This window comes from Nansenia antarctica (genome assembly GCF_963989245.1).
Source record: "Nansenia antarctica genome assembly, chromosome: 19".
Taxonomy (NCBI): Eukaryota; Metazoa; Chordata; class Actinopteri; order Argentiniformes; family Microstomatidae; genus Nansenia; species Nansenia antarctica.
In genome coordinates, this window is record NC_137692.1 from 13,678,917 (window position 1) to 13,701,810 (window position 22,894).

General features: G+C 42.5%; 1 protein-coding gene across 1 annotated transcript in view; it reads right to left on the reverse strand.

The window, feature by feature from the left end:
* Positions 1-19,467, reverse strand: part of LOC308173889 (retinol dehydrogenase 11-like) — a gene marked incomplete at both ends in the record, with an annotated part of 30,612 nt that extends 11,145 nt beyond the window's left edge. The window contains one exon of the mRNA XM_080548942.1: positions 19,140-19,467. Coding sequence (XP_080405068.1) covers positions 19,140-19,467 — 328 coding nt within the window. The remainder of the gene's footprint in view (positions 1-19,139) is intronic.
* Between the last annotated feature and the right edge of the window lie 3,427 nt (positions 19,468-22,894).

Consider the following 22,894-nt stretch of genomic DNA (forward strand, 5'->3'; position numbering starts at 1 on the left):
GGGACGCATGTTTAGACACACCTGAGGATCCTCAGTGAGGCTGACACACAATATAACCGGCTGGGGTTACACCAACTGTTACTGTGCTCAACCTGTTCATCCTGCACTTGATACAGTGATTGACTACTAATAGAATATTTAACACACTGCAAAATGAAATGCAAATGAACTACAGACAGTAATGCTAATGTTACTCTAGCTAAAAGAACAACATAATGTAAAATGTAATGGAACATAAATCTGCAATGGGAAGAATAAGAGCAAAGATATACAATGGTAAAAATACGGTATGCACCTGCTGTAGTCCTTCTGTTAAGCAATGATGGGAGCAGTGTGTTGGCTTAACATTAGGGGTAAAGAAAGTCCTGTATTAGCATCACGAAGACTCTATTAGCATCATGTATTAGCATCATGTATTAGCATCATGTATTAGCATCATGTATTAGCATCATGAAGCCTGTAGGCTATTAGCTGCTGTATTAGCCTCTATTAGCTGCTGAATGTGGTTCTCAAGCCCTCTTGTTTCCATAGCATGAGGCGGCTTGATGTACAAGTACACCCCCTGGTATGTCGCAGGGTCTTACCCCCAATCCAACCCTTAATGCTGAGTGCCAAGCAGGAAGGCATCGGGTACCGTTTTTATAGTCTTTGGCATGTCTCAGCCAGGGATCGACCTCACAACCTCCCAATGTCAGGGCAGACTCTCTAACCGCAAGGCCACTGAGCTGGTCTCTTTCCTTTAAATCTTCTATAATTCATCAGACTGGCATTTAATTAGAGCGAATGATTAGAACTGACAACTCATGTTTCGGCATTTGAGATACACTTCACACTTCTGAAGATCAAAATCCCATTTATTCTAAAACTCTGGGTCCCCTCTCATCACTATGTAAGGTTTGGGGAGAATAAGGAGAAACATAATTGTGGAATGCACTGCCAGTTTACATTAGGGATGCAACCTCAATAAATATGTTCAAGTCAAGACTAAAAACAAATCTTTTTAATAGTGCCTTTAAATGACTAAATAATTAAATTAAGATTATAAAAACCCATCCTTTTAATATTGCATTTAAGTTACAAAATAATTAAATTAAGATTATATAATGATTAAAGCACTTTGAGCTGCAACGTTTGCATTTTAATTGTATAATATTATTATTATTATTATTATTATTATTATTATTATTATTATTATTATTATTATTATTATTATTATTATAATGTTGCACTGGTTCACTTCACCCCCGGCAGGTCTCTGTCTGGAGAGGTGTATGACCTGAGTCGGTGGGCTAGTTACAGTGCCTATAGAACGTCTTCATACCCCTTCATTTTAAGAGTGTCGTAGCAAAGGATATGAATAGGTCTGCACATGAGGTATTTCTGTGTTTCAATTTTAATACATTTGCTGACATTTCTAAAAAAAAACTTGTTTTCACTGTCATTATGGGGTATTGTGTGTGGATTAATGACAATCATTTTTTAGTTCATCAATTTTAAATCATCTATAACACAACAAAATATGGAAAAAGTGAAAGGGTATGATGACTTTCTATAGGCACTGTATGTGCCAATACTCCAAACGTATTTCCATAACTGTTGAAACCCCATTAAGCATGATAATGCACAACGCTAATTAAGAACAGACTCCACTACTGTAACATGGGAAATCAACAGTGTAACCTGTGACCTAGGTTGTCTGAATGTGACAAGACCGTGTTAGTTATCTGAGCCCCATCCCCTCTCTGGAAGAGCTGTACAACACACGCTGCCTCAGGAAGGCCTCCAAGATCTCCAGAGACCCATCCCACCCTGGGAACGAACACTTTGTTCGGCTGCCCTCGGACAGGCGGTTCAGGACCATGTTCGCAAGGACAAATAGACTGAAGCTCAGCTTCTACCCCAGGGCCATTCAGGCCCTGAACACAGCAAAGACCTAGGTTCTAGGCCCTGGTCAATCTAGACAATTTGATGGCAGCTACTAGATTGTAATCAAGTGCAATACTGAAACACAACTGTGAACATTTCAAACCTGCAAACTGCGACACTTTAAATGAATGTGCAATAACACTATGTGCAATATGACAACCCTCGGGTACATAAGGTTCAGAGATAGGAAATGTTAGAATAGGTATAGCATAGCATAGAGTACAGCACAGTGTTTTATTTGTATAGTATAGTATAGTGGATAGTGTACATAGCCTTTATTTATGTAAACCAGCTCTTTTCCCTTCTTGTTTTTAGTTTTTTTCCTAGCACCAGGGGAGCCCCCCCTCCCAAATGTCGTTGTTTGGTACCTGTACTATATCAATGACAATAAAGACCATTCATTCATTCATTCATTCATTCATAAAGCCTAGGAAATGCAAATCAGTGTTAGCAGCAAGGTAAGGTAATGCCTGAAACACCTCCCTTTCATTTGCATTATTCATATATTACAGGAGCGTTCAAATCCTTCAGGTTTATCTGGCAGAGATTCTGTAGTGTAGATGCTCATTTTGGCCAGAGATAGATTCTATCATGGGCTGTGTTTAGCTGATCACCTGATCACCTGGAGAGCCTGTTAATAAACACTGTGCAGCACAGATCGTGAGTTTAGAATGAGAAGGTTCTATCTCCGTTTAGAATGATAAGGTTCTATCTCCGTTTAGAATGATAAGGTTCTATCTCCGTTTAGAATGATAAGGTTCTATCTCCGTTTAGAATGACAAGGTTCTATCTCCGCTTAGAATGATAAGGTTCTATCTCCGTTTAGAATGATTAGGTTCTATCTCCGTTTAGAATGACAAGGTTCTATCTCCGCTTAGAATGATAAGGTTCTATCTCCGTTTAGAATGATAAGGTTCTATCTCCGTTTAGAATTATAAGGTTCTATCTCCGTTTAGGGCAGTTCAGAGATATTGAGCGTCAAAGTTTTTTACATCCCATTATGTTTCGAGAGATGGAACCTTTGTATTTTATGAAATTACTAACTCAGAAATGTCAACATTTTAAAAATAACACCACACAGGCATTAATAAACACCTAATGGATCAGATTACGGTATGTAAAAACACAAAAAAAGAAATTACAAAAATGGAGATAGAACCTTATAATTCTAACGTCATGATATGGAGCCATTGTAGCCAGTCCCTCAGCCAGACCCTCTTTCAGATCCCAGGAGGCAGCAGAGGGCCTGACCTTCTCTGTCTGGCCTCGCTCGGCTCAAAGGAGGAGGGGAAGAGCATGTAGGGAATTATAGGGTTTTCTTGGAGTTACATCAGCCAACACTGGCTGATAAACGTGATAAAACATAACCCTCCAATAGGGGAGCCAACCCATGCAGACTAATGTTCCAGTAGTTGATCTGTGGTTACTAGCCAACATCATAGATATTGAATTATAATATGATGGCTTAGCTTCTAGCTTCATGAGACTTATTATCATTAGCTTTGACACTTGTGTGTTGGCAGAGTAATGTATATCTAGAGTATACAGTACTAAAACATCAAAAGAGAGCCAAATGTAACAAATCCACAAATCTATCTGTTTTGGAAGTTGTAATTCTGCTGTCTGATGTGATCGGACAGATTCATTATAATGAAGACATAAGGCCAGGTCATCATCAATGCATCGCCTGAACAATATCTGATACAATAGCTCACACAGACAATGCTCTGAAGTCTTCCAATAACTTCAAAAACTACATAGCCTGTTGAGTTCAATAGTTCCTAAAGGTATTAGTGCCATTAGAACCTTTTCACAGCAATAGTTCAATCGATTCATTCCACCCCGTTACCTAAGCCATGACAAAGAAGGTCAGCAACCTGCTTCTAGTCTAATTGGAACTCGAAACAATGGTGGTGTTGATGTTTTACATACAGTCTTTATAGATAATCTATAGAGGCAGTCTACTGGTACTCCAGGGAGGCAACTAAAAAACCCTCAGTGGAGTGAGTCTATGTATTACAACCAGTATGTATCGCTGCGCTCCAGGATAAATTGCTCCTGAATGTAGCTTGATGAATGACAGTGTTAGCTTGTTGTGAATTCACAGTTCGGCGTCTGGAGGCACATACACTAAGTTGTTTTATAGCAGGCAGTAAATACATTACTATTTTTAGTGACACAATAAATTCCTTTCCCTCAGCACCTAAGAGCCCCAAGCATACGCTAACATGTTCGAAGCAATGATAGAGCTTGTCTCTCTCGTCGAAGATTTCACCCAAGATCGCGTCACCTATAGTCGCCTCGGTGTGTTGGCGCGTGCTTGTTTGTCTGTTTTTGTCTTTTAACTCTGTTTATTGCGATTCCACTCGGATTGCTTTCACAAGGGACGAGATGCTTGACGTCAGAGACTCAACTCCATATGCTTATATAGTTTAGTTTATTACATTGTTGTTGTTTTTTTAGTATATTGCTGTCTGTGTCTTTATGTCTTATGCACCAACCACACCAAGTCAATTTCCTGTATGTGCAAATATACTTACATACAATAAAAATAATTCTGATTCTGATTCTGATTCTTGAGTTGAATACTGAGCGGATACATGTGTGTTCTTCCCAGTAATGACCCCAAGGTGGAAAACCATACTCTATTTTGTAGGAGTAGCCTAACTGCTAACATAGATAATATCATATAATAATAAACATATCTAAAGCATTCATATAATGAAATATGCAAATGTTTGTGGGGGTGTTTTGTACTACTATGTCCGTGATAGAATGTTAGGTAGTCCACAGTGAATTGAGGTTGTGTCTGGAAGAATGCTTCTTGTTGTTCATATAGGGTCCTTGCTGTGGGTGTAAATTACCCAGGAATCTCTCAGCAATCACTGCTTTGTATTCCTCCTGCATAAAAACTCTAGCAGCGTCTCTCACATCTGCACTTATATCGCTGCAGTATAACCAGTGTTCGAGTTATGTGGGAGCTGTGCTCCCATAAGGAAGGTCTGAGCTCCTATGAAAGCAGTAAAATCATACATCTGTGGGGGTCGCTGATAATAAAAATGTCAATGTAATGAGTATTATTTACATTAACGAGATAAATATAGTCGTTTTCCAAAAGAACTTCGCGCACCATTAATCTTGTGTGAATTGCCTGCACTTTACTACCAAGACACTATGGGCCGCAGTAGAATATTGTGCCTTGGATGCCTGCTGCTTACTTTCTGAGAGAACGTTGGGAGTGCATTTGTCGGATGCCTGGATCAATAGGACTGAGTAGCCCCGTTCAAAAGCAGTTGTGGAAAAATATTTATATATGGTACATGTGGGAATACGGTACATGTGGGAAAACTAGGGTTAGGGTTAGGTGCTAGGGTGCTATGGTTAGGGTTAGGGTTAGGGTTAGGGTTAGGGTTAGGGTTAGGGTTAGACATGCCAGCATGTACCAAGTTGGCGTAGTACCTAACCCTAACCCTAGTTTTCCCACATGTACCGTATTTCCACATGTACCGTAACATATACACCGCAACAGTCTTGCTGATAAACGAGCTGTTGAAAACATAAGCAAGTGCTTCTGAAGAAAGTAGCAGAACTCAGCTCCAGTATGTATAAGGAGACATAACTGGTACACCTTTATGGTGTACCTCTAAACTATACTGATGTTTACAATACTACCTCTGCACATACAGTTTATTACATAGTTACCTATCACTACCTCTTGTTCTATTTAGATCATGCCCTTATATCACTATTTGCACTTCTGGTTGGATGCTAATCTGCATTTCGTCCTGGCTGGTTTACCCTAGCTGGTTTACCCTGGCTGATTTACCCTAGCTGTTTCTCCCCAGCAGGGGAAACGTATCTTCTCTTTCTCAATGGATTTGTTGCCTTTTCAAGTCTGCTGCCCTTGAACACGTATCCCAGCCCCTGTCGCCATGTCCCGAGGTTGCATGTGGGTGGAGAAGTTAACTGCTAGTGATTACTGTGATGAATCAGCTTAGTGACACACCGTCATATAAAGTATCAATGACTTTCCATCACTCATGTCACTCCCACACTGATAAGCACAGTATAAATACCGTGCAGCAGTGTACAATACACACTCACGCACACACGCTCAAATTATCCCTAGATATCACCCCCCCCCCCCCACACACACACACACACACACACACACACGCACACACACACACACACACACACACACACCCACACCCACACCCACACACACACACACACACACACACACACTCACACACACACACACACACACACACACACACTCACACACACACACACACACACACACACACACACACACACTCACACACACACTCACACACATACACACACACACACACACACACACACACACACACACACTCACACACACACTCACACACATACACACACACACACACACACACACACACACACACACACACACACACACACACACACCCGGGGCATAAAGACACATCTCTGGGAGCCTCAAAACGAAACAAATCTATGTATGGAACCTGCCATATTAGCCATGCTCTCTGTATTAGAGACATTTGCTTCAGCAAAGAAAACGTTTATTTGTTGCAGCAATGTTTACGCTGATGTGATTTGATGCTTCATTCTTTCATTAATGTTTAGTAAATGCCTGAATCAATAAATAATTACATTCTGAAGTCTCGCCTTTTCTCCTGGCCTTGGGTAATTGGGGACAGCGGGGTTCTTCAGATCTTTTCCATGCCCATACCACACAACCCACCCCTCCCTCCCTCCCTCCCTCCCTCCCTCCCTCCATGCCTCACAGATATAGGCAGAGATAGAGTGTATTATAACCCTAACCCTAACCCTAATTGGGGACAGCGGGGTTCTTCAGATCTTTTCCATGTCCATATCACACAACCCACCCCCCCTCCCTCCCTCCCTCCCTCCCTCCCTCCATGCCTCACAGATATAGGCAGAGATATAGAGTGTATTATACTATACACTATATCAAGTTTAGTTGACAATCCAGCTCTGTAGAGTGGCTCTGCTGGGATCTGGGAGATGACACCCAACCCAATCACAAACCTGTGATTTGTGTTTAAATATAAAATCATAAGGATAGCTTCCACTCCGCCTGTCAGTCACTCTGACATTAGATTACTGACACAGAACTGGGACGTGCAAAAGAGTGGTGACACTATAGTCATCGTACTCAAGGACATACAGTACAATAGGTAGGTGTAGTGTTTAACCCAGCTCTGATCACACACACACACACACACACACACACACACACACACAGGGGGACGTGACTAGCTTTCAGCAGTGAGACATCTCTGGACTCAAGGAGAATAACGGTAGGTCAACACCATCAGAGGAGAGAACCAAGAACAGGACGTCCTCTACAACATGTTGGTGAAAGAAGTAGAAACTACCGTTATCATAGAAAAGATCAGAGTAAAAAACATATTTATTATTCCAGGAGGACACTTCCCTCAGCAGAAGGCAGTCAAAACCACACAGGGATCTGTGATCTCAGACACAGATATAGCCTAGTCCTGGACCTGCGAGCCCTTTCAAAGGAGTAGCTAAACCAGATAGTGCTGCTATTCTGTCATTAAAATCAATGCATGCCCTTTGACCTTGTGCAGGTTATAGTTCTGTATGGCTCTCAGGGACATGCAGAGTGCATTAGATTGTAATCAAGTGCAATACTGAAACACAACTGTGAACATTTCAAACCTGCAAACTGCGACACTTTAAATGAATGTGCAATAACACTATGTGCAATATGACAACCCTCGGGTACATAAGGTTCAGAGTTAGGAAATGTTAGAATAGGTATAGCATAGCATAGAGTACAGCACAGTGTTTATTTGTACAGTATAGTGGATAGTGTACATAGCCGTTATTTATGTAAACCAGCTCTTTTCCCTTCTTGTTTTTAGTTTTTTTTCCTAGCACCAGGGGAGCCCCCCCTCCCAAATTTCGTTGTATGGTACCTGTACTATATCAATGACAATAAAGACCATTCATTCATTCATTCATTCATTATGCTCTTTTGTATGCGTGCGCATGTTCGTGTGCATGTGTGCTCTATAGGGTTTCTGTGTGACCGTGGTATTAAGACATGGATCATTTGTGACACGTTCTAGTCTTTCGGTCCGCATATCGGACCAAAACGTTGTTTCTAACGTTGTTGAGAGAATCACAACACAAACTCGCTAGTCAAGCCAAAATACTGCAACAACGCAATGGATTCGGTGAGCAATCCCGCCCTGCTACCTAGTTAACTATAACACTACTTTACATTGTTAGCAGGCTCACAAAACAAGCTGTGTTAGTTCTAACTAACGATATGTCATTGATTTTCAACAACCCGGAAATGTATTCACATTTTTCGAAAGCAAAGTCAGATCAATACATCAGATGAGGACCATTTCAAAGCATTAGAACGTGTCACATTTGGCCTCTGGTCTTATTCTGTTCTACAGCGCATGTGAAGCTGAGTGTATTAAGCAGTCAGCAGCCCTGTCACCCGTGGAGGGTGTTATTCACACAGTCTCATGTGTTCCACTTGGCTGTTTCCATTAGTGTGTTTCTGTCTCCTTGCACATTTCAATTCCTAATAGGATCCACTCGCAAAGAATAATGTGCTTCCAATTTCGACACAAAACCACTTTGTTTCTCAGAAACACATACCATATTATGGTATCATCATAATAATCCATTTATTTGAGGTTATGCTAGGCGGAGTATGATACATTTCTAGCCATACCCGTCCTCTCCTGGACAGCAGTCTTTACACACCGTGTCACCTCATGATTCATAGACTCACAACCTTTCCCGTTTATTTCTTCACACATTCCATATGTCACCCAATCTCAGACCTCAAACGATTTAAACACAGTAGAGTTATTCGGTTGTTAAGTCGTGACGTGTTTCCGGGTCTAAAGTTGGCTGAGGTGCTGTCTGCCTCAGTAATAATAATAATTCAATTCATTCATATTTATATAGCGCTTTTCCGAGGCTCAAAGACCCCGTCAAATATGGGAAAACGGGAAAGTGCCATGTCCCTTGTATGAATAGATCCGAGTCTAAAAAACGATTGAACTGTCATTCTACCGCTGTAGTACACTGGTACTATGGTGCAGGGAATTTCTGGTTTGGACCCGTAAATTGCTAAACGTCACGTTTGACGTCAGACTTAACAACCGAATAACTATTCCTCCAAAAGAAGAGTGAGTTTGAGTCGTATCCCTGGGTCATAGAGGGAGTAACACATTCCAGAACAGCAGCCTGTGTGGAGTTCTGTGACCTTCCCTTCCAAATGAAATATTCAGCGGTAGCAAGAGTTCATATATAGTATGACTAATTAAGATAAAGCACTCTACTAACTGGTGATTGGCTGCTGGGCTGGCAGGGTCTGTGGCCCACCCAATCAGTGAACCGTCATGTGAAAAAGACACCCCATGAAAACCGTTGTCTTTTTCAACATATTTAAACATAGACATTTCATACAGATCTTAATTTTAACAATATTGAGAGGTGGAGGTAATATAACTATTATAGGAAATGTTTAATTGAGGTTATTTCAGCCAAAGGGGGCAATACCAGCTATTAGGTCATAGGGTGTACTAACTTTTTCCTTTCCTTTTTTTACAAGTTACATTTTCATTATTTTTGGTTCAATTACATCACCTTTATCTATAGATATTGTTTGAAAGAAGATCAAATATTGATATGTCCATATTTCTTTAAAAAATAACCAAATATTTCATGGGGTGTCCTAATTATTTTCACATGACCCTGCCCATAAGTTATGCCACGGCCGACAGGCCCCGTCCATGATAGTATAACAGACGTGGTTCAGTGAACGACATTTGCATGATCAGTCATTTTGCCTGACACCTTGTGTTAGCTCTCCTGACAAATGACATGGCTTTAGCTCACACCATCTTGAGGCACATAAACACAATTAATACAATAACAATAGCTTGCTGTTGACGTTTCACTGCACTTTTTCAGAGAAGCCACAAAGATCAAGTCAGATTAGCAAATGTTTAGCCTACAATTACTTTTCGTGTTAAAGTGCATAGATGGTACATTTTCCTCAGTTATCCCTCTTCTAATAATGGATGATGACTCTTGTTTAGAAAGATGTTAGTGTGGCCTCGGGTGGTCCAATGGTTTAGCATGGTGGTCTAAAGTGCACACATAATATGCCCATGTCAGCATCAGTTTGAATCCAGCCCATGCCCTGCTGACATGATAATATGAGTATGAATATAAATATGAGTGGGACTGCCCCACTTTGAAGAAAATAACCTTTTTAAAAAAGAAATGATTTTAGCTAGACTTCAGCACTGCCACAGCAAACTTAGTTGAATGGAGTTGAATAGATATATGATAAGTTGTTTTTATAATGTTTGTTTTGTTACTGTAAGCCAATGGTATATTTCCACATATTCTCTATCTCTGGCTATAAGAAATTGCTTTATTAGGAATAACCCCTTGAGATACGTTATCTCGTTTTCGAGGGGGTCCTATGCAACAACAATGCTTTTTTAAACAGGTGGAAAGATGATAAAGATTGGATATTTGCAGGCAGATTATTCCAAGCAGATGGAGTTTTAAACATAAAGGCGTTCTTAGCCATAGATTTAGAAATAGCAGGAACAAACAAAAAAAGAGATAAACAGAATGTCTCAATTGATAAGGAGAAGAGAAGGGAACCATCACATGCTTTAAATAAAGAGGGTACTTGTGATGTATACATTTGAAAATGAACTGCAGCCAATGACTCTGTCTTCTTATGGTGGGAGAGGGCCAGTTGAGACTTTCATACATTGTACAATGATGAGTTAAGAAAGGACAACCAAGAACAAATCTGCAAAGTCTATTATAAGCTACATTCAAAGGATGAAGATTAGTCTAGGAGGCAACCATATATACAACATGAGCATAGTCTAATATTGGTAAGATGAGTTGAGACGCAAGTTTCTTTCTAACAGTAAATGAAAAGCAGTTTCTGGATCGATAAACAATTCCAACAGCAACGGTTCATTTTCTTAACAGTGATATGATATTTAAATGAGAGTTCAGAGTCAAGCCATATTCCCAGGTGTTTGGTGTGTTCAACTTTCTGCAGGCGTACCATCAAGACAGGTAATAACCAGTGGTGTGCCGTCAGGGCCAGCAAGGCCTTCTCTGCTGGCCTAAACATCATCAGAATATACATTATATTTTAATATATTTTTTCCACAAATATGTATTAATGATTCCCCATAGTCTATTCTCTTCATTTCATAGCTTTCCTCTTGGTTGCGCTGCTTCCAGTCTCCGATTGAGATTTGGAGGGCTGGCCTTTATGTTAGAGCTTTTATCCAATCAAAATGTGTTGCTAGGGGGCTCCAAAATCTGCCTGCCTTCACAATAAGCGGTGCCGCGAATTCGACCTGTAACTTAACGTTGGAACGAGAAAACCTGTGGCGTTCCTAGTAAACCTACGTAGATGCGAGCAAAAGCAACAACGGCGCCTGCTGGAAGGCTCAATGATGTCAGCACCCAGCACGTCTTTTGATTGGATACGCACTATTGATACGCACTATTGATACGCACTATTGATATTCACTATTGAGATGCGTAGCTATGCCGGTAGATGTGAAACTTTTGAAAGTGCCAGGGAAACGGAGCTCTACAACGAAAGCTTTCGTTGACTGATCGATAATTCTGATCGATTGTGTCCTGTTTTTGGGTAAACAATAACTTTCATTTAGGGGACACGATGAAAGCACCTAGTCCACAAACAGGAAACTACTTTGAGCTTCTTTCTTTTCTGGCTGAAAACAACCCAGATTTACATTACCACCTGTCCACAAACAAAGTGTTTACTGGGACGTCAGGCAAAATACAAAACTACCTGATTTTTGCTATTGCTGAAGTGATCGGAGAAGAGATCAAAATGGAGATTAAAAAGGCACCCTTTGTCGCTATTATGGTGGACGAGACGACAGACGTGGGTAATGTAGCGATCTTACAAGATGTTAGTTTAACACTCTTCATTGTAAATGCGGATTTATTGATTAAAAATGCTTCGGAAATATTAATATAACTCTGTTGTACTTGTCTGACTATGTTAAGGTGATGCAACGCCCGGTTATACTGTGTTTCTGTCTAGTTTCTAGAGCCATGGCGATGGCGTCATAACGATGGTATTAAGAGGTAGAATAATTCAGGTAGGAATGTGTCGGACATCACTGAAGGCCTAGGTGTGAAATGCACCGCCCGCCACTGGTAATAACACATGCAGAAGCAGCAGATTTTGATTTAATGCCTTTGCGAGTACCAAAAACCATAGTGTGAGATTTGGTTTTGTTCAGTGATCATTTGTTAACTGCCAGACAGTTTTGGAGATTATTGAAATCAAATTGCAAAGCTGATTGAATCTGTAATAAATTAGTTTTAGATTGGTCTAATACTGTGTCGTCTGCATAAAGATGAACACAACATGCGAGAGAGTCATTGATAAAAATTGAGAAAAGAAGCGGACCAAGAGTTGAGCCTTGAGGCACACCTCGTTGTTGTATTGATTTGATTTGATTGATTTGATTAGATTTTTATTAGGAATTTACAAAAAGCATCATTTACACGTTATGACACTAAGTAATGTCCAGAGGATGGCACTTGAAAGCATTATTTAAAACACTTAAATAATGCTTTAAAACACTTAAATAATGCTTAACATCTCAGATTGGCTACCTTGTATGACAACACATTGTTTTCTATTGTGAAGATAATAATTGAACCACAGTAGAGCGTTGCGTGACAGACCAACAGAATGAAGTTTATCTAAAAGAAGGTAGTGGTCGACTAAATCAAAAGCCTTGGTCAAATCAATGAAAATTGCACCTGTTAGTTTATTATGATTAGATGCAGTAAAAATATCATTTGTAAGCTTTAATAAAGCAGTAGAAGTGGAGTGATTTGATCGAAAGCCAGATTGAAAAGGTGATAACATATTCTTGTTAAGAAAATCAGACAGTTGGTTTTATATACATTTTTCGAATATATTAGCAATAGAACAGATAATTGAAATTGGTCTATAATTGTTAAGTTCAAGTACATCACCTCCTTTGTGCAAAGGAGTGATACGTGAGTATTTCCACATATCAGGTATTTCATACGTAGATAAAGACAAATCACATAAAGGGTGATGAAGGGTACATTAGAATGTGGGATGATGAATTAAGAAATTTGCTTTCAATTCCATCTAAACCAGGACCAATAATGGCATCGTGGACCTCTGCAGGTGTTATCAGGCTATCCATGCACATGCCTGAGACCCCTCTCTCCTCTTCTCCCTCTCCTTTCTTCTCCCCCTCCCCCTCTCCTCTCCCCTCTGCTCTCTCCCCCCTCTCTCCTCAAGGACAAATTATTGCTTCTTGCCTTCATCACTTCTTGCTACTTTGACAGGTGTGTCAAATAAATGAATCAGGATCTTCAGATTCTCACTCACGACTCTGCCGAGTGAAGTTCAACTGGTAGAAAGGAGATAAGGAGCCCATCATCCACTCGTTCATACGGGCCTCACTAGCACCTCATTAAGAGTGGACTTGGCTCGTCTAAAATAAACCCCTCGGTTCCTAAGAGCTGAGGGCACTCCAACCAAGTCCCCTTCATTATAAAAATACAGAAATCAGCTGGGCTTCAGCTTCTCCCTCTCTCAAACATGCACACACTTAAAAAAGGCGTGCGTGTGTGTGTGTGTGTGTGTGTGTGTGCGTGTGTGTGTGTGTGTTTGTGTGTGTTTGTGTGTGTGTGTGCGCAATTGCGCGTGTGTGTGTGTGTGTGTGGATAATAAGTAATGTCAGTAATGACTCAGTAATGTTGAGGTGTCAGAGAGGTGTATTCAGTACTCAGGTGCAGGCCTGTCAAGTGTCAACCCATTATTGTGATTTTGTATCGTTATGCTGCAATGCCGATGTTGATGAACCAAAGCCAAAGAATTTTACTCTTGTGTACTTGTTATAGTTAGTTATCCTCTTCACCCCGCTGGAGGGGAATGGGAAGTACCCAGAATGCCATTGGCTGCATATTTAATAAGAGATGCATCAGAAATGCATGAAGATGTTAACATGGCTCTCACAGAACTCGAGCAGAAGCTTTGCAAACATTTTCCCCAGATAACCATAGTAGGAAGAGAGGAAAAGGAAATCTCCTGTTCTCCTCACTCCGCTCAGGAGGGAATCGCTCAATATTTTTGATTAAGTCACGAGAACAATGTTGCATGCTGAAAGAAAATTGATTCTGTCCATGAACCCCCTCAGAGATTCCGACTGCATAAGGCAGTTTGTGTATGAATGTGGTGATGTCAGAAACCCCAAGGCAGGAACGCCAACGAAACTCATAAAACGCATTGCAGGTCTCAAGACTACCGAACTTGATCAGTTGGGATATGGATATTTATGATTTATGACCACTGCATGTACAATTCTTCCACAGTAGTGACTGAGCTTGGTCCTAATATTCAGGGAGGTGAGTTGGTTGGTGTAGAGGGAAAAGAGCGTGGATGAGGATGTAAATTAGACGTTGTCGTTGGGTCCCTGATCGGGATGTCTCTCCCCAATACACAATGTGCTCCAGAAAGTCTTAAAACAACCCTTCGATAACTTTTTCACACAACACTGCACAAACTTAAAGCAGTAAAGCAGAGTGATTGTCACAAAGGTCACCATCATTACCACACATATTAGAGGGAAAAGAACATGGATGAGAATGTAAATTGTCTCTGTCCCAATCAGGGACCCCCCCCCCCCTCCACCACACTTACCAATCAAGGAGTTAGTTAAAGCTGCCACGCTGAAGCTCAATCAAATTGATGAACTATTACACAGCGATAACTACAGACAACTACCCCCCCCCCCCACCACTGTCTCTTTGCACCTGAATGACGTGAGTGAACCCAACTGAAACTGACAGACTGCCCTCATTTATGCAGCATGAAAAGTACCAAAGGTCATTCGCTATATTTTCATAATAATTACATGCATTATTCCAACCCTTCATTAAAAATTCAAGCAACATAATGTGATGTAATCAATCAGGTCTAATCAACCTCCCTGATCCCTTCTCCCACGGAAAACAAATCAGACAGAACAGTGAGAGAAGAAGAATGCCAAAAACATTATGGCAGAATATGCTAGATTTATTTTTTAACACAAAAAAACCACAAAAAAACAAAAACACAAAAAAACAGAAGAAACCAGTAAAAAATGCCTCGGTGTTAAATGTTGGTTATTGCGTATTGGCTAAAGCCATAACAATCGGACTACACACTGTGAACGGCGGAATCATACGCTGTCAGACAGGGTTCATGTTATCAAGGAAGCAACTTTTATTGTGGGAATGGTCACATATATAGGATCAGCTGGCTCAATCATTCATGTCACACAGCTGGTGTCAATCAATCAATTATGCCCCACTCACACTGGGATAGGGATGACTGGAGAGCACACTGATGTCAACACTCGGGCCACAGGAGGATCAAGCTAGCCTTCCAAAAGGTAGGCGTAATGCATGTTGTGAATATTAGTATACCAATATTTCCCACATTTTACACTAACTGATTATAACTTATGTGTGTCTGTATCTGTCTTTCTTATTTTATGTAATTTCAGTGAGCCAAGAAGTGAAGAAGTGGAGAGGAACACACAGAAGAAGAGTGAATTGTGACAAATTGTGCAGCTTCAATAAAAGTATTTTTGCCAACAGGTCCCTCTGTATGTATTTAATTATAGATAATGAGTTTGTGTGTAGTGTGTAGCCTGGGTTGTGTTTGTAGGTGACATTTTGGAATGAATTTAGCTTGTCCAGAAATGCAGGCTACCGTGTGAGTTCACCGTGTGTAAGCTAGACAGACATTTCCCCTGCTCATTACAGACATGGCAGGGCACGCTTTGCGAGCGCACAAAAACATTTTGCATTCCTACTCTGGACCTCACTAATGTTTAACACTAGGACAGCCGTGCCTATTTCACCTAGGGGGGCGGCTGTGGGGCGGCTGTGGCGCAGGAGGTGATCGCAAGGTTGGCAGATCAGCGGTTCGAGCCCCGGCTGGCCACATGTCGAATTGTCCTTGGGCAAGACACTGAACCCTAAATTGCTCCCAGTGAGCGGGCCGGCGCCTTGCATGGTAGCTTGCCACCATTGGTGTGTGAATGTGTGTGTGAATGGGTGAATGAGAGGCTGTTGTAAAGCGCTTTGGATAAAGGCGCTATATAAGTGCAGTCCATTTACCTACTCTTAGCACCGCTAATGACCATAGTCTTTAGAATGGGAATCTGCTACAAACAAAGACCACTAGTTGATGCCTCTTGTATATTAGCCTGCCTCCTACACAGAAATAGCTTTATACTAGCTTATCCTGATTTGATTTTGAAATGTAGGGATACTAGGAAATGTACATATCTAGGAAAAGTATTGAAAGGAGGTTCCTGAAATTTGATAGAGTGCAAAGATATACCTTTTCTTTTACTCACATGGTCAAATTACCCCACCCATGGCTGTTCTAGTGTGTTAAACCCTAAATCCTGTTACAGAATCCCTACAGTTGAAATGAGCTCTTTTTAATGTCAGATAATTGGCTTTGGGATTGCCATTTTCCATTTTCAGCCAGTTTGACATTGACTTGGGTGAATTTACACCGTTTAAATATTTTGCTCTCGAGCTCAAAGCAGAATTATCAGTGCTCATCATTACATTATATCGACCACCAAGATATTCATCACTATTTCTACAGGAATTCTCATTGCTGATCTCACTTGGTATTACTAGATATGATAGATTAATCATTAATGGAGACCTGAATATTAATATTAATAAAAAGAATGACTCCAACTTATGAATTTACTAGACAGCTTTGAACTTACCCACCAGGTACATTAAGCCTGTCAAATGTATGAGTATTGCACCTAGTGGCGGTGTGTATATGAGGTAGTTTTGAGTAAAGTGACTGTATGCTTACAGGGTATGTAGTCTGTATAAATGGGTTGTGCTTGGGGATAATAGTCATTATCAGTAAGCTTGTTTATGAGCCTGATCACACGGGGGAAGTAGCTGGTGGTTAGTCTCTGTTTTCATCCTACGGCTCTGGAAGAGGCTTCCTCTTTTGGACGGCATCAGTTCCAACAGGCTGTGGTTGAGGTGGCTGGGTTCACACAGACTGTGGTTGAAATGGCTGGGTTTAAACAGACTGTGGTTGAAATGGCTGGGTTTAAACAGACTGTGGTTGAGGTGGCTGGGTTCAAACAGACTGTGGTTGAGTTGGCTGGGTTCAAACAGGTTGTGGTTGAAGTGGCTGGGTTCAAACAGACTGTGGTTGAGTTGGCTGGGTTCACACAGACTGTGGTTGGGGTGGCTGGGTTCAAACAGACTGTGGTTTAAATGGCTGGGTTCAAACAGACTGTGGTTGAGTTGGCTGGGTTCACACAGACTGTGGTTGGGGTGGCTGGGTTCAAACAGACTGTGGTTGAAGTGGCTGGGTTCAAACAGACTGTGGTTGAGTTGGCTGGGTTCACACAGACTGTGGTTGGGGTGGCTGGGTTCAAACAGACTGTGGTTTAAATGTCTGGGTTTAAACAGACTGTGGTTGAGGTGGCTGGGTTCAAACAGACTGTGGTTGAGTTGGCTGGGTTCACACAGACTGTGGTTGGGGTGGCTGGGTTCAAACAGACTGTGGTTTAAATGTCTGGGTTCAAACAGACTGTGGTTGAGGTGGCTGGGTTCAAACAGACTGTGGTTGAAGTGGCTGGGTTCAAACAGACTGTGGTTGGGGTGGCTGGGTTCAAACAGGCTGTGGTTGAGGTAGCTGGGTTCAAACAGACTGTGGTTGAAGTGGCTGGGTTCAAACAGACTGTGGTTGAGGAGGCTGGGTTCAAGCAGACTGTGGTTGAGATGGCTGGGTTCAAACAGACTGTGGTTGAAGTGGCTGGGTTCAAACAGACTGTGGTTGAGGAGGCTGGGTTCAAACAGACTGTGGTTGAAATGGCTGGGTTCAAACAGACTGTGGTTGAAATGGCTGGGTTCAAACAGACTGTGGTTGGGGTGGCTGGGTTCAAACAGACTGTGGTTGAAATGGCTGGGTTCAAACAGACTGTGGTTGAAGTGGCTGGGTTCAAACAGGCTGTGGTTGAGGTGGCTGGGTTCAAACAGACTGTGGTTGGGGTGGCTGGGTTCAAACAGACTGTGGTTGAGGTGGCTGGGTTCAAACAGACTGTGGTTGAGGTGGCTGGGTTCAAACAGACTGTGGTTGAGGTGGCTGGGTTCAAACAGACTGTGGTTGGGGTGGCTGGGTTCAAACAGACTGTGATTGAGGTGGCTGGGTTCAAACAGACTGTGGTTGAGGTGGCTGGGTTCAAACAGGATGTGGTTGGGGTGGCTGGGTTCAAACAGACTGTGGTTGAAATGGTTGGGTTCAAACAGACTGTGGTTGAAATGGCTGGGTTTAAACAGACTGTGGTTGAGTTGGCTGGGTTCAAACAGGATGTGGTTGAAGTGGCTGGGTTCAAACAGGCTGTGGTTGAAATGGCTGGGTTCAAACAGACTGTGGTTGAGGTGGCTGGGTTCAAACAGGCTGTGGTTGAAGTGGCTGGGTTCAAACAGACTGTGGTTGAAATGGCTGGGTTCACACATACTGTGGTTGAAGTGGCTGGGTTCAAACAGGCTGTGGTTGAGGTGGCTGGGTTCAAACAGACTGTGGTTGAAGTGGCTGGGTTCAAACAGGCTGTGGTTGAGGTAGCTGGGTTCAAACAGACTGTGGTTGGGGTGGCTGGGTTCAAACAGGCTGTGGTTGAAGTGGCTGGGTTCAAACAGACTGTGGTTGGGGTGGCTGGGTTCAAACAGACTGTGGTTGAGGTGGCTGGGTTCAAACAGGCTGTGGTTGAGGTAGCTGGGTTCAAACAGACTGTGGTTGGGGTGGCTGGGTTCAAACAGACTGTGGTTGGGGTGGCTGGGTTCAAACAGACTGTGGTTGAGGTGGCTGGGTTCAAACAGACTGTGGTTGAGGTGGCTGGGTTCAAACAGACTGTGGTTGAGGTGGCTGGGTTCAAACAGACTGTGGTTGGGGTGGCTGGGTTCAAACAGGCTGTGGTTAAGGTGGCTGGGTTCAAACAGACTGTGGTTGAAATGGCAGGGTTCAAACAGACTGTGGTTGAGGTGGCTGGGTTCAAACAGACTGTGGTTGAGGTGGCTGGGTTCAACCAGGCTGTGGTTGAAGTGGCTGGGTTCAAACAGGCTGTGGTTGAAATGGCTGGGTTTAAACAGACTGTGGTTGAGTTGGCTGGGTTCAAACAGGCTGTGGTTGAAATGGCTGGGTTCAAACAGGCTGTGGTTGAAATGGCTGGGTTCAAACAGGCTGTGGTTGAGATGGCTGGGTTCAAACAGGCTGTGGTTGAAATGGCTGGGTTCAAACAGGCTGTGGTTGAGGTAGCTGGGTTCAAACAGGCTGTGGTTGAAATGGCTGGGTTCAAACAGAATGTGGTTGAGGTGGCTGGGTTCACACATACTGTGGTTGAAGTGGCTGGGTTCAAACAGGCTGTGGTTGAAGTGGCTGGGTTCAAACAGGCTGTGGTTGAAATGGCTGGATTCACACAGACTGTGGTTGGGGTGGCTGGGTTTAAACAGACTGTGGTTGAGTTGGCTGGGTTCAAACAGGATGTGGTTGAAATGGCTGGATTCACACAGACTGTGGTTGAAGTGGCTGGGTTCAAACAGACTGTGGTTGGGGTGGCTGGGTTCAAACAGACTGTGGTTGAAGTGGCTGGGTTCAAACAGGCTGTGGTTGAAATGGCTGGATTCACACAGACTGTGGTTGGGGTGGCTGGGTTTAAGACTGTGGTTGAGTTGGCTGGGTTCAAACAGACTGTGGTTGATGATCCTCCGGGCTTTGCTGACACACCGATTGCTGTATATATCCTGGATGGAGGGAAGCTCACATCCTCTAATGCGCTCGGCTGTCCGATGTTGTTGCATCTACGGAACTAAACAGCGAAGCATCCATTTACTGTTCCAGCCCTGTTGAAGGAACCATAGTTTACAGTGATACTCCTTTCAGTACCTGCTGTTTGTCAAAGCAGAAATCAATAATGGCAATTATTTCTATAGCGTATATCTGACCATCTTTCTTTCACATGTATTCCAGACTTCATTTTCTTCCCATCCCTCTATGTGATTAATGGATATGCCCTACTGTTCTCTTTCAAACTCCCTGTGTTACTTTACCCGGCTGCCCTCGAAAAGGCGGTACAGGACCATGGCCGCAAGGACAAACAGACTGAAGCTCAGCTTCTACCCCAGGGCCATCCAGGCCCTGAACACAGCAAAGACCTAGGTTCTGGGCCCTGGACAGTCTGGACGGATTGATGGCAGCTGCTGGACTGAAAAAATCAGGTGTAGTGCTGAGGCACAAATATGTACATTTCTAGCCTGCAAACTGCGGCACTTCAAAGGAATGTGCAATAACACTATGTGCAATATGACAACCCTAGTCGTCTATCTGTACAGTATAGTATAGTGGATAGTGTACATAGCCTTTATTTATGTAAACCAGCTCCTTCCCTTCTTGTGTTTTTGTTTTGTTTTTAGTTTGTTTTTCTTTCCTAGCACCAGGGGAGCCACCCCTCCTAAATTTCGTTGTTTGGTACCTATTACTATATTACTATAGCAATGACAATAAAGACCATTCATTCATTCATTCATTACTGTACTCTAGTATGACCTTGAGTTCATACAATCATTGAAGATGTTTTCAATGTGTTGTTACCAGCTGCTTGTTTCTCTTCGGATGCCCTGACACACACACAGTTATCCAGCCTGCGTGAACGGCCTGTGTTGAATAGAACGGTGAAAGACCTTACTTCATCTGTGGCTGGCTTGGTAAACTCTTTGGGTGTCTTGAAAGACACTATATAAATGCAATCGATTATATGTTTTGTATGGCAATGATTGCATTGTGCAGTATTACTGACAATAGTCCCTAGTCATTATAAGACTACTGTGCAGAGATAATTGTATAATTGTTGATCTAGATACAGTCATCTGGCCTTCAACTATCTCTTGTGTATCTGTTGTATATTTAATCATGGACATTAAAGGCAATCAGTGTCTGCAACATAAGCACAGAGACACTGTGTGAATAGCCCCCCATGTGAACTAGGATATAAAGTACTGCAGCATTCTCGTCTTCACCGAATCCTGAATTCAACTCATGATTTTTTTTTTGCGAAAAGTGTTACGTTTATATTTTTGTTCAGTGTATATTGCTATTACCGTACTATAGACAGAGACTGAAACAAACATCACCGGTGATGGGAGTCATTCAACGCTGGAGCGGCCATTCAGTTGTTGTGCTCCAGGGTTGTTTTGATTGCACGGACGTGGACACGCCATCACAAATACATCGACACGGCTTCATCAGGAAATGTACCAACGACGTTGTCCCCACGGTCACTGTTCAGACATTCCCCAATCAAAAGCCATAGATTAGTGGCCTGGGGTGGTCCAGTGGTCCAGCACCGCGGTCTACAGTGCACACATATGCCCATGTCGGCATGGGTTCGAATCCGGCCCATGCCCTGCTGACATGACTTCTCTCTCCCTTCTTCTCCTTACTTCACTGTATCTGTCCAATAAAATGAAAAATATGAGTGGGACTGCCCCACTCAGGAAAAAAAAAAGCTTAAAAGAAAAGAGACAATTTAATTAAAAAATTAAATAAAATAAAAAAGCCATAGATGAACAGCAACACCGCATTTAACTCCAGAAGTAACTACAAGAAATCCAGATATACGACCTACGAAAAGCTATCAGACACGCTAAGAGGAAATACAGTGACAAGATAGAATCGCAATACCAGGGCACTGACAAGAGGTATGAGGCCATGGACTGCAGACGATTAGGGAGACCTGGTGGGATGTGCACTGATGCTCGAATTCCTGATGGGGTCAACACCTTTTACGTTCGGTTGGAGGGAAGCAACAAGGAGCTCCCCACAAAGGCTCCTGTTACCCGCCAGGACAATGTACTATTGATCACACTACCTGAGACACTACCTGAGACATAGGACCCACTTAAATGTACATGCTGGCCTACAAATCCACCGATGACGGCCATCGCGCTCACCCTGCACACCCTGCCCTATTCCACCTGGACTAGAGAAGTATTTTTTTCTGAGTGGGGCAGTCCCACTCATATTTTTCTTTTTTTTAACGACAGATATAGTAGAGATTATGACAGGAAGGATGGGTGAGAGAGAGAGAAGGGATGACATGACGTACCCTGCGGTACATGGTCAGCGCTTAACCCACTACGCCACCTAAGCGCCCAAAACGCTGTTAATTGACTACAGTTGAGCATTCAACACCGTAGTATCCTCCAAGCTCTTTCACCAAGCTCTTTACACCTCCCTGTGTAACTGGATCCTGGACTTCCTGACGAGCAGACCTCAGGTGGTGAGTGTTACGGTTAGTCAATGTGTTTGGACCCAGATGCAGAGCAGAACAGAATGGAAACGATGCAGGATATGATTCCAAAATAAAGGTACTCTTTATTTGAGTAAACAGTAAATAATAAACCGCACAGTAAGCGATGAAATAAACAGGGAGAAAGCAAGTCTCCTAACAAGGCAAAAGGATTAGCAATAGTCATACGATACTTATCTCCTGGGCATACGAGGAGCAATAAGGCTGCGATGAGACTAGGACAACACGCACACACACGACGCAACATAAAGTGAACAATCGACACAGAGGGAAAACACAGGGGGAACTAAATAGACCTAGACAATCACTCACAGCTGTTCACAATCACAGACAATTAGGACAGACAGAGGAACACTACACAACATAGGGGGCGCCAACGGGTCGCTCCAAGGTAGAGCGACCCCCAACCTGACAGGTGAGGGTCACAGTGGAACTACCTAGTCAGCAGCTTC